Here is a 12639-nt window from a genome sequence, read left to right as displayed (position 1 = left end):
TACATGTGAACTTTTCCCTTTAGAGGCCTTAACATATTAATCCTGGTTATTTTAAATTCCTGGTTTGATAATTCCAAAATTTCTGCCATATTTGAGTTTGGTTCTGATGCTTGTCTTGTCTCTTTAGACTGTTTTTATTTTTCTTTCTGTCTTTTAGCATGCCTTGTAATTTTTTTTGTAGAAAGGCCTAATATACTGGGTAAAAGGAACTGAGATTTTATGTTTATCTGGCTGGGAATTATGTTGTTTTCTGTGTGCTATAGCTATAGGTGCCAGAGGCTAAATTTCCTTGTCTTTGGGTTTCCCTAGTGACTCCTTAAATAGTCTGAGCTTGTAGTCCTTCCAAGTTGTAATGCCCTGTTATTACAGAGGATCCCTACTGATGTGTTGGTAAAATGGTGGGGTGAGAGAGAAGTGTTCTCTAATCCTATTAGGCCTCAGTCTTTCAGTGAGCTTGTGTTCCTGGATTTTGACCTTCACAAATGCTTCTTGTCTTTTTTCTTCCTAGATGAAACAAGCTAGAGGAGGCTGGAGTTGGTTGTTTTCCTTCTCCCACATTGGTTAGGCTCTTAAGTAGTTTTCCTTGAGGATTGATCTTTGTCAAGAAATGAATGCTCTGGCCCTGGCCGAATAGTTCAGTTGGTTAGTGTCATCCCAATATGTCAAGGTTGTGGGTTCAATCCCTGATCAGGGCACATACAAGACTCAACCAATGGGGAGAAAAGAATCAACCTATGAACAACAAATTGATGCTTCTCTTTCTCTCTCCCTTCCCAAATTCAATAAATAAATAAAAAAAGAACTGAATGCTCTGTATTTCAAAATGGTTACTTTCCCTTTCCTTGCCAGAAGGATGAGGATAATTTTTTCCAATCTTCATAGTAAAACATATGGGGCTCCTGGAGGTAAAATGCACAAAAATGTGGGGGATCCCTTAAGGAAAGGCCCCAGGAGATTTTTTAAATCTTTCAATATAGTCCAATTTCATTTATCAGCAATTGGTCAATTCTCCTTTAAGTATTCCTACCAGTTGCTGGTTCCAGTAGTATTTTTTGCTCCCAGTGAGCCATGACTTTCTGTTCTGCCTGCTGATTCTGCCTGTCTCTCCACTTTTTGTGGTAGAGGTTGCCTGTTACCTCAATTCTTTGATGCATTTAAGATTTATTGATTTTCAGTTCAGCCTTTTTGTTTGATTGTGAAGTGATGATTTCCAAGCTCTTTACACAGACTGGAAACCAGAAGTCCCTGCCTATTTTATCTGCATGGTGAGTATACTATGTGATTGTGTGTTCCTATCTTTCCAATTTCATGATTAGTGATGTAACATTGGTAGCTTGAAATTGGCCATGGTGGGAGATAACACTACATAAATTGGCAAATGCTACGGACAAAGGTTTAATTTATTGTTTTATTGACTAGCACACCAAAAAAATATTTTTGGCCGATCTAACAAAAAAGGTATAATTGATTCATTTACACCAGACGGCTATTGTTGTTAGCTGTTGTCATTCTCTTATTTGACAATCTAAGGGAAAAGTAGCCAGTGCATGTATTGCATGTTTTAAAGATTCTTGCAACACATCAGTTGAAAATCACTGATCCAAGAGATTAAGTGGAGAACCAAACACAGGTCAGAGAAGTAGGCAAGAGGGATCTGGGAGAAATAAATTTGACTTTAAAAAAATAACATACATGACTATATAACTGGAAAAGTGCTTATTCTATTAAAAGAAAAAAGTCTATGATGAAAGAAGTTTGAAATAATTATTTTTTTGAATGTTATATAACCTGATGTAATTTACATCTTCCTGAAACTCAATTTTTCTGGAGTAAAACAGAGCTAAAGCTTACTATAGGCAGTATATGGCAGGTAGGGCCTGAAATGGAAGGAAATAATTCTGAGAATGAACTAGACTAAACTTACTGCATTGGAACAGCCATATCTAGAAATAAACAAAACTCTAAGTATTATTGTAATTGAGTGAAAACTAGTTCTGCGTGCTACATGACAGCCAATGAGTTATAGGAGTTGATGCAAGGAAAGCGACTTTATTCAAAAAGCCAGCAAGCAGAGAAGATAGCAGATGAGTGTTCTAAAGAACCATCTTGAGAAAGTACAGAGTTTATACTTCTTTTATGTCAGGGGAAGGGAGGAACAGGAGAGGTGTGAGGTTAGGTGAATGATGACTGCAGACATCTGGACATCAGCAAGGATCCAAAGGGGAACCTTCAAACTCAGTCAGGAGGTTCGTATAAATCATTATTTTTGTACATACTTTCCTTATCTTTTTGGGGAGGTACTTTTGAGCGGGGAGGCTGTTTCAGTAATTTCTTGGATATATGTTAGATTCCTCTAATGATTAGCATATCTACTTGCAGGACTAAGCAGAAGTAGCTAAAATGACATGTCAGGTTGGAGCAAGATGGAGTCAGAAAAACTGATTACTTTGTTCTATTACATTATAAAAGATAAATGATTCTACTATTACTCATTTAATCAAGGTAAACTGAGTGTTCCCAGAAAAGCAAGACTACAGTTTGCTAAAATGCAAAAAACAATTAGACTTGTTTTTAAAATCTACCATTATAAGCTGTACATTGTAGGGTAAACTACTTAATCTCCCTGACTCTCAGATTCTTTATTGTAGGGTATTGTGAACATTTATTTCACATTTATTGACTACTAGGGCCAGTACTGTATTAGGTAGGTGCTAGGGATACAACCTCGGGATACAACCTCGGTATCAATATAATCTGATAACAACTATAACATCTACTGAATGTCTTCTATGTGTCAGCTACTATTATGTTTTTAACTCATTACATCTTCATTTAAAATTCTTCTTACGATCTAATACGTAGGTATTATTATAATCTACATTTGTCTAAGAGGTACAGAGAAGTTAAGTATCCTGCCCTGGATCAAAGAGCCATCAAGCATTGGAGCCGGGCTAACTCCTGACAGAGGCGAGGAATTTACAAATTTTTGCATGCGCAGGGTGGTGGTAAAGCTTCTCACACCGAAGGAGCAGTTTTAGTTCACCCTTCGCAAAACAGTAATTAAAATATTACTACCTGTTGGGGTTGTGCCCATTAAATTAAATAGTAAATTAAGAGTCAGTATTGTGCCTGGAACGTATTAGGCACTAAATTAATGTTATTAATTTCACTTTATTCCTTTAAGTTGGATCACTGTGGAGAAGCTAGGAATGCATTCAAGGCTTTAGCTTCTCAAATGCGAAATTTACATCATCAATAATGTGAGAGCTTCTAGTGGCTTCACGTTACGATATACGATAGGGCCACTACGATTACTTTTTTTACAGTTTTGTCAGTCTCACCTATTTTCTCTGTCAAGTTCTCCATCTGCCCCATTTTATATCGCCACCTCCGGCCACAAACGAAATTCTCCAAGAAGCCGCCGAGCGGCGCGTGGGCGGGCGCCTAATCCCGCCACAAACATTGCCTCACCCTCTCGCGCAGGGCGCGAATGCTCAACCTAGTTCTCGCGAGAGGGGACGTGGTTTTGAACGAAAACTTTTAACCTCACCCTACCTCCAAGAGTCACATGACGGGCACTCGCGTCCCCCAACCCAAGGTCTTTCCTGCTCGCCTATTGGCTGTTTACTTGGCTACTGGCTGTCGCGTGGTCCATTACGGAAGTAGACCCTTCAACTATCCTCCCCAGCGGAAGCGTGTCACAACCTACCCGGCCACCCTTAGCGGAAGTTCGTCACGGCGCAGTTGCCTCCGCACAGCGGATGTGTGTCGCTGCTTAAGTGACGCTGGGAAGCGCTTGCAGCCTTCGCCGCTGCCTTCTGGTTGAAGCACTATGGAGGAAGAGAGGAAGAACAACAAACGGTGGTATTTTACTCGAGAACAGCTGGAAAATAGCCCATCCCGTCGCTTTGGGCTGGACCCAGATAAAGAACTTTCTTATCGACAGCAGGCGGCCAATCTGCTCCAGGACATGGGGCAACGTCTTTACGTGTATCCTTGCGGCCTAGGCCTTCGGCCTTGGAATCAGTCCCGCCTTGCTCTCGCGTCCAGGCCCCAGGCTCTCTAAGGGACGGAAGTGGGGAAGAGGGTGGGCAGGGGCTGGATGTCGGGTGGGAGAGACTGCGGTGGGGCAGGCTAAAAGTTCAGTGTTCGCGCGAGGAGGCGAGGCGGAATTAATTTCCCGCTCGCTCACCGGTGCCACCAACCTTGCCGGGAATTCGTGTGCTTCCCGGCTTTATGTTTTAACCGGTCGTTCTTAGGCCATTTTCAGTGTGTTATGATCGTCTGTTCTGGTGACTTTGAGATTATGCTTTTCTGCTATGCCCTAGTCCCTGGTGGAGGTTTTAGCGTTGATGACTGCGTCTTGAATTTAGTGTGTATAGAGAATTTTGAGAAATTCATTACCTGAGGGTCTTATAAAGGGTGGCCTAGAATTAATGCCCAGCTTTGGTTCAAAGTTCCTTCTCCCCAGTTATTATCTGTCTAAGAAAGCTGCCAAATTCTTGGTATTCTCTGTAAAATGGGGTGATGCTTCTTGCATTTAATCTCAATGGCCCACACAATACTTGACACTCAAGTTCAGTTAGCTACTGTTAGAGTTTCATAGAATTTCAGAGGAAGGGGATGCCAGTTTAGTTTGTAGGGATGTAGACCTAATGATCTAACGGTTTAAAAAACGTTGAAAAATATTGGGTTTTGGAAGCAATTTTTCTGAGTCTTGTTGAGATCTTACTTCCCGGCATATCCTCTCTTTGGCTCAAATTCTTATAAAAATTCTCTACAGATTAAAAAAAAAGTTGGGGTTTTAAGATACTCAGTGCTGATGTGTATTTGTTTTTCTCATATTTCAAAGATGAGGTAATATAGTGATATTTTTTTCTCCAAGCATTTTTTTTGGCTTTTCATTTCATGTTTATTATCAGTACTTAATACAAAACATTTAATCATAATTAGTGACATGTGGATAACAGTTTTTTCAAACATCAAGTACCAGTATTTTTTGGTAATTATCAATTTTCCTGAAACAAATTAACCGAAATAACACAATTTTAGTAGATGGAGATATCATCAGCTTAATTCACACGAATTACAAAAATGGCTATACTTAAAAATAGTACACATTATTTCACCATTTCATAAAACTTTCTAAACTTCTACAAACTTTCCCAGTGTAGAGAGATTCCTCAAAAACATTATGATAACATTAACTACAAAATACTCTTTGGAATTAGAGAGTTATTCTTCAAATTTTTACTTTAAGATATCCCCTCTCCCTGATTTAATACAGTTTATTTTTCAAAATACGCAGCTGGTGGGACCTGTTGTTCATGCATCTTCAACAACTGAGGCGTCCCCAACTTTGGTGTTTCTGGTGTAAATTACTTCAGCTCTGTGCTTTGAAACTAGTTTAATAAGTCCTTTACTAAGGAGCTCCTGAAAGGCTGCCCTGGCCAGGGAACTGGATCTTCAGTCTCTCAGGGGAAACAGTTGGGTTATAAGCTTATAGTTGGGAACTTCCTTACAGAGTTTGTTATAATGTTGCTTTGTCAGACTAGACTAGGTTATTGAACTTGTCCTGAACTTTGCCTTTGGACCCATCTAATTTTGGCCTTGCCCCCAGATTTTTTCATTGGGTCTTTGTCTTTCTTGGCTGACTTTCCAGTATCTTTATTGTTGACCTTGGGTGGTATAGCAAAACTTGAAGACCAGCTGCTACAAGGCTGCTAAGATGTCAGACAAAAAGGAAGATTTTTTTTAATGTTAAAAATATGGTGAGTGTGTAGAGCAGTGGTTCTCAACCTTCCTAATGCCACTACCCTTTAATACAGTTCCTCATGTTGTGGTGACCCCCAACCATAAAATTATTTTCGTTGCTACTTCATAACTTTAATTTTGCTACTGTTAGTGAATCATAATGTAAATGTCTGTGTTTTCCGATGGTCTTAGGCTCTACAGCAGTGGTTCTCAACCTGTGGGTCGTGACCCACAGGTTGAGAACCGCTAGCAGGGTCACCTAAGACCATCGGAGACCCAACCTGTGGGTCGCCTGCCACAGGTTGAGAACCGCTAGCAGGGTCGCCTAAGACCATCGGAAAACACATATTTACATTACGATTCATAACTAGCAAAATTACAGTTATGAAGTAGCAATGAAAATAATTTTATGGTTGGGGGTCACCACAACATGAGGAACTGTATTAAAGGGTCGCAGCATTAGAAAGGTTGAGAACCACTGGTGTAGAGAGAGGTGGAGAAAAAGGAGCTTCCAGTTGATGGACTCCACATGTTTGAAAATAATTCAGTAATGTAGAGGAAAAACTTGCAGAGCAAGAATAAATTATAAATAAAAACCTTTCAGCAAGGTGAACAAGTGAACAGTTCTTGCATCAATTTTATCCAGAGGAAAGAGGTCTTCTTGAAGAATGCTTATTTAGAGAATCTTTTTGTAAGTTAGAGTTGGCCCCCTTCAATGATTTGTCTTTTATTAGAACAATATCATCAGAGCCCACGTGCTTTTCTAAAAGTGCATCTACTAGATAATCCATTTTTCAGAATGTATTAAACATTGGCTACCTATCTGCCTTAAGTGTCCCTGGGAGTCTCTCACACAAATTATATTGCTATTGTCTTTTAATTGATTGAAATATTCTGAATTCTTCAAGACATCATTATATTTGTTTAATTCATGAATTGATTCTCTTTTAAATCCTTTGAGTACCCCATTGTCATTAAAATCTATGAAGTTGGACACTACTTTCACATTTGGATAATAAACACCAACTTGATGGATAATCTCTAGAACATACTGATACCAGCCAAAAATATGAACACAGGTATACTATGTTGGAGCTTATCAGAGAAATTTTCATGTTCTTTGAGCATGACATCAGTCACAGTTTCTTTAGGTTTTGATGAAACCTGTTCCACAAACAAATCATGTCATTTAGTTTACCATTCTATAACATAAGGGCACTACTCTTATATGGTAAGAACAGGATCAATTTTTCTTTTTCTTTTAAATATATTTTTATTGATTTCAGAGAGGAAGGGAGAGGGAGAGAGGGAGAAACATCAATGATGAGAGAGAATCATTGATCGAATGCCTCCTGCACGCCCCACACTGGAGATTGAGCCTGCAACCTTGGCATGTGCCCTGACTGGGAATTGAACCTTGACCTCCTGGTTCATAGGTCAATGCTCAACCACTGAGCCAAGCAGGCTGGGCAGAACAGGATCAATAGCATAATATTTTCTCTTTAGTTACAGTAACTTTCGACATCTGAAACCAGCTAGCAGTTGTCAATGACATTATGACATATTGAACATCTTTCTCCTATGTAAGAAAACTTAGTGTCAAGTCAAAGTCTGTTAATCTGAAAATTGATAGCTCCTCTTTTGATAAGGCCACAGATAATTTCCTCTACTCTTGTAGGGTCTCCATGTGAACTGAACTTTTCAGGAATTCTGGCATCATTTTCACATGTGGCTCGCGAGCCGCAGTTTGCCGACCACTGGTCTAGAACAATAGCATAGGTGGTAAGCAATATCCAGAGATGCAGGGCTTGGATATAGGCATCTTGATCTTGGTCATCTGCCCTGTCTTCCTCTTGAAGGTGAATATGTACTGGGTCAGCACCACCCCTGCCACCACGGTGCAAATGCAGGTGCTAGTACCAGGGTGTACCTTTGATATGGCCACCTGGTCCATGGATGGGGCCTTGTGCACGGATGGGCCCAAAAAGAACAGGTCAATTCTAACATTTTTGTCAGAAAATATACTCATTTGCAGCAGAAAAGGCTAACATAGTTTAAAGTTCTTTTCATTCTGAAAGTGAAAAATTGTCCTAGGGTACACCTTCCATTTAAATGTGTTGCTGAATGTATGATGTTTATGTTTTAAGTGCTCACTTCAAAAGAGGTGTTCTCTTTCTTGCCAATATCCAGTGTGTTTTTAAGCACCCAGTCAGTGTGCTGAGCTAATCATTTTGTTTGAAATTCTGTTTCATTGCATCCTAGCTCTTTCCTTTTTATATGTGTGTTGTTATTAAGGTTGTTGCCATTATGAGATGGCCTCATTCTGTATACCCCACATTGTCTTCTGAGGTCCTTAGAAATAAGGTATTTAACATGTTTTGTCAGTGATTGAATATAAAATCATTCCATACTGTTTTTGGTCCCAGGGATCACCATATGAGGAGGCTTGGTTGCCAGAGAGAAGTAGAACTGAAAAGTTAATTGCTAAAGTTTAGAAGTTGAGACATATCTCTAGGGCAGGTCAGGGAGGGCATTATAAATCATTCGAGGAGAGATCCTGAGCTAATGAATCACCATTGCAGGATTTTCAGTAGGCAAGTGATGGGTTTAGGACTTGGATAATTTTGTTTATGTTCCTTCTTGATTCACACATGCTAAGAAGCTTGCTTGTTTATTTAGTAAATTTGTAGTGAATAACCGTTATGTTTAAGGTATGCTAAGTGTCAATTGGTAGTTAATAATTTGGTGGAGAGGTAAATATGATTTTCATTTGGGAGCATCTGCTGTGCTCAGCTTGCGTGGTCATTTTGGGAGGATTATAGAGGTTGTATTTTTGGGAATTTTACTGCCTGCCTGGTTTGGGGCCTTAACTTGAATATTTAAGCTCACAATTGACTATCAACACTGCTATAGTATATATGCATCGATTCTACATGATTCAGTCCTTCACACAGTTCCATCGATATGTAAGTATTTTTTATATGGTTTAATCCTTTTATGATTAATTCCAACTTCATTTTTCTTTTGTGGTTGATCTTTGCTGCTGAACTGGGATTTGGAGGTTAGAATTTAGGGTTGGTCACTTTCATTATGTGCCGTACTACTGTTCTGAATCCAGCCTTTCAAATTTCCTTTGAAGTGTCTAGTTAGTAGGTTCAGTGCATCCTTAGAGTAGGTGGAATCTTTAGTAAAGAAATAGGTTATTGAATGCTTAACATTTGGGTTGGGAGAATAGAATTAAAGGGAAACTGCTTAATTTTAAGTGTAATTTTTTAAAAATATGTTTTTATTGATTTGAGACAGAGAGATTAAAGGAGAGGGAAAGAGAGAGAAACATCCATTTGCTGGCTCACGCACACCCCCTATTCAGGATCGAGCCCGCAACCAGGACGTGTGTCCTGATGGGGAATTGAACCGGTGACCTCTCGGTGCAGGGACGATGCTCAACAAACTGAGCCACATGGCCAGGGCTGTAATTTTTGAAGTGGTAAATAATAAGGTCATAGGAAAACAAATGAATATAAGTTATTTAGATTTGTTTAAAGCCTTTGATAAAATTTCAGTCAATGACAGGTTGGAGGAGGAAGGTAGAGAGGTACACTATGTGATGACTGAGGATGACTTTTAAGACAGGAAAAAGAAAATAATAGTAATAAAGCGATTTTTCTTTTCAGGACAGAATTATAAATAGTGCTGTTTTCAGTTTTGCTACCTGAAATGGCCCTATTTAGCATTATTTATAAGTGACTTGAAATCGAGTTCATAGTGATAGCTCAGCTGTAGGTAAAACTATACTTGTTTAATAAACTCACAGGTAATAGGGCTAAACTTGATGAACACATTTGGATTTGTGAGTTAAATATTTATTTTTTAAGATTGTTTTGAGGAAAAGTGTTTCAGACTTAGGATGATGGATTTTGAGGTTTTTTTTCCTAATGCCATAGGAAGAGGCTCTGTGAAGTTAGATATTGTTCTTGTAATGTAAGATATTGGTGGATTCAGTATTGGGAGTAATTGCACAGGAAACCCTTTGGATTTGTGGATTAAGTATTCCCAATTTTTGTTTATCCAGTCAGCTTGGCTTTCTCCTACTCTTACCCTCCTTACCTCCAGCTATGCTCTATCTCTGATGGCAAGGAGCAGACCCTTATTAAGGGAGAGAGAAGCTGCTGTTTTTTTGTTAATCTTCACCTGAGGATATTTTTCTCATTGATTTTTTTTTTTTTTTCTTAGAAAGTGGAAGGGACGGGGAGAGACAGAGAGAAACATCTATGTGAGAGAGATATATTGATTGGTTGCTTCCCACATGTGCCCCGACCGGGGCCAGGGTCGAGCCTACAACTAAGGTACATGCCCTTGACTGGAATGGAACCCTAGACCCCTCAGTCTGCGGGTCGACACTCTAACCTCTGAGCAGACTTGGTTAGGTTGGGAGAGAGAAGCATTTAATGAGGGTATCTGAGAGCTCTAGAATAGAAGGTAATGGATAAAGAACAAAATTTGAAGAGGAAGTCATAGCTGTTTCGCCAGTTCTGAAAGTTTTCTGCATTTCTTCCCTTTTGTTATGGTAAAGATTTTTTTCTTTTAACATTTATTGAGATATAATTCTCATACCATACAATCCACCCATTTACAGTACACAATTTGATGATTTTTGGTATATTCACAGATGAAGGCAGTCATCACTGCAATCAATTTTAGAACATTTCATCACCTCAAAAAGGAAACCCTGTGCCCCTTATGTCTCACCCCACCATTCTCCCATCTCACTAGCCATAGGCTACCATTAATCTACTCCATGTTTATTGATTTCCCAGTTCTGGACATGTCATATAAATAAAATTATTCACTGTCGCCTTTTTGTCTGGCTTCCATTATGTCAACCAGTGGTCTTTGGTGCCAGTTCAGTGCCAACAGGAATCCCCACTAGGGGTGCGGCGAAGAAGGAAACTATTCAGTACTATTATGGTAAAGATTTGAAAACCAGGGTGAAATAAATCTCAAATCAATTCGTTACTAAATTATCTTTCTTTATTTCCTATGTATTAAGCTTAGGAAGGACAGAGACTCACTTTTCTGTGTATCCTCCAAAGAACCTTCAGTAAACTTGTTGAATGAATGAATGGTAATAATCCGGTATAGAGAGATTCTTTGTGATGTTGTGACCTTTTTCAAATCCAGTGAATTTTAATTTGGGATTGTTGATCATTTAGAGAACTGATTTGGGGCACATTTTAGAATTAACAGATCAAAAATATTTCACCTTTAATATGCTAATTTGAAGATTTTGGCTGTGATAAATCCAAATTCACATTTAAGGGGACTTAATACATTGTTGTGGCATTGATATGTTACATGCCCTATCAAGCTCCCATACATTTTTTAAAAATATATTTTTATTGATTTTAGAGAGGAAGGGAGAGGGAGAGAGAGATAGAAACATCAGTAATGAGAGAATCATTGGTTGTCTGCCTCCAGCATGCCCCACACTGGAGATCAAGCCCTGCAACCTGGGCATGTGCCCTGCCTGGGAATTGAACCATGACCTTCTGGTTCATAGGTCAATGCTCAACCACTGAGCTACGCCGGGCAGACGTGTTTCTTTTTTTATTGTTACAAAGGTAATAAATGCTTATAGTAAAAATGAAAACAGTACAAATATGTATAATGTAGAAATGTAATCCCACCTTACAGAGGTAACCATTGATAAATGTTTAGGCATATGGTGTCCTAGACATTTTTCTGTACATAGACTAACATTTATGTATTATAAAAATCACTTTTTACTATACTACTCTTACACAACTTGCCTTTATCACTTACCAGTATAAATTGGACATCTTTTCATATTGGTTTCTCATTATTTTAAATGACCACATAGTATTTCTTTGTGTGTGTGTTTTAATTTTATTTATTGTCTAAAGTTTTACATAATGTCTCCTTTTCCCCCGATTGACACCCCCCCCCCCCCCAATTTCTTTGTGTTTTTGCTATAATTTATTTCACCAGCTCCCTATTGGTGGGTATTTGGGTGGTTTGTAATTTATTATAAATAACGTTAGATAAGATAGTCTGGTACAGATATAATGCATTTATATGACTATTTTAATATAAATTCCTTTAGGTAAAATTGCTGTGCCAAAGAGCATGTATTTAAAAATGTTATGTTTTGTCAATTTGTCCTACTGAAAGATTACATCAATATACATTGTTTCCAGCACTGTAGGGGAGGGTCCTTTTCACTACATCCTTACCAACAACAAATATTTGTTACTTCAGGAAATACTAAGTTCTAACTACTTGTCAAGCAGTGGGGATACAGTGTTGAACAAGATACAGGAAGTCCTAAATTATTTTTTTTAATTTACATTTCTTCAATTAGTGAGGTTGAGCTGCTTATGACTATTGGCTATTGTTCTCAGGAAATTGAAGAATAAACTTAAAAATTGATTGTCTATTCACTTTATTTTGATTTTTTTATTTATATGAGCGCTTTTATGCATTAGATCTGTATGTCACATGTTGTGAATGCTTTTCTCATTTAGTTGTATCACTTCACTGACAGTGTTTTGGAGCCTAGAACTCTTGTATTTATTTGTTTGTTTGTTTGTTTATTTATTTATTTATTTTTAGTGAGCTATAACATACAGTAAAGCACAAAAATCTGATGTCCAACTCAATTACTTTTTGCATTATTATATACTAGAGGCCAGTTGCACGAAGATTTGTGCAATAGGCCTTCCTTCACCTGGCTGCCGGAACCGGTTTTCCTCCGGCACCCAGGACCCAGGCCTTCGCTCTGGCAGAAGTCTGAGGTAACTTGCCAAAGCAGTACACCTGACTCCAGGCCGAGTCTTCGCTTCGCTCCAGCCAGAGCACCGCTCC

General features: G+C 38.6%; 1 protein-coding gene across 1 annotated transcript in view; it reads left to right on the top strand.

Moving 5' to 3' along the window:
• Positions 1–3759: 3759 nt before the first annotated feature.
• The window catches only part of CCNT1 (cyclin T1), a 41110-nt gene continuing 32230 nt past the window's right edge, over positions 3760–12639 (top strand). The window contains exons 1-2 of the mRNA XM_079774995.1: positions 3760–3990; positions 8639–8720. Of these exons, the coding sequence (XP_079631121.1) occupies positions 3833–3990; positions 8639–8720 (240 nt within the window). The 5' untranslated portion in view covers positions 3760–3832. The remainder of the gene's footprint in view (positions 3991–8638; positions 8721–12639) is intronic.

This window comes from Cnephaeus nilssonii (genome assembly GCF_951640355.1).
Source record: "Cnephaeus nilssonii genome assembly, chromosome: 6".
In the NCBI taxonomy this organism is placed as follows: Eukaryota; Metazoa; Chordata; class Mammalia; order Chiroptera; family Vespertilionidae; genus Cnephaeus; species Cnephaeus nilssonii.
The sequence above is the reverse complement of the archived record's forward strand: the minus strand, read 5'-3'. Positions and strand labels throughout refer to the sequence as shown.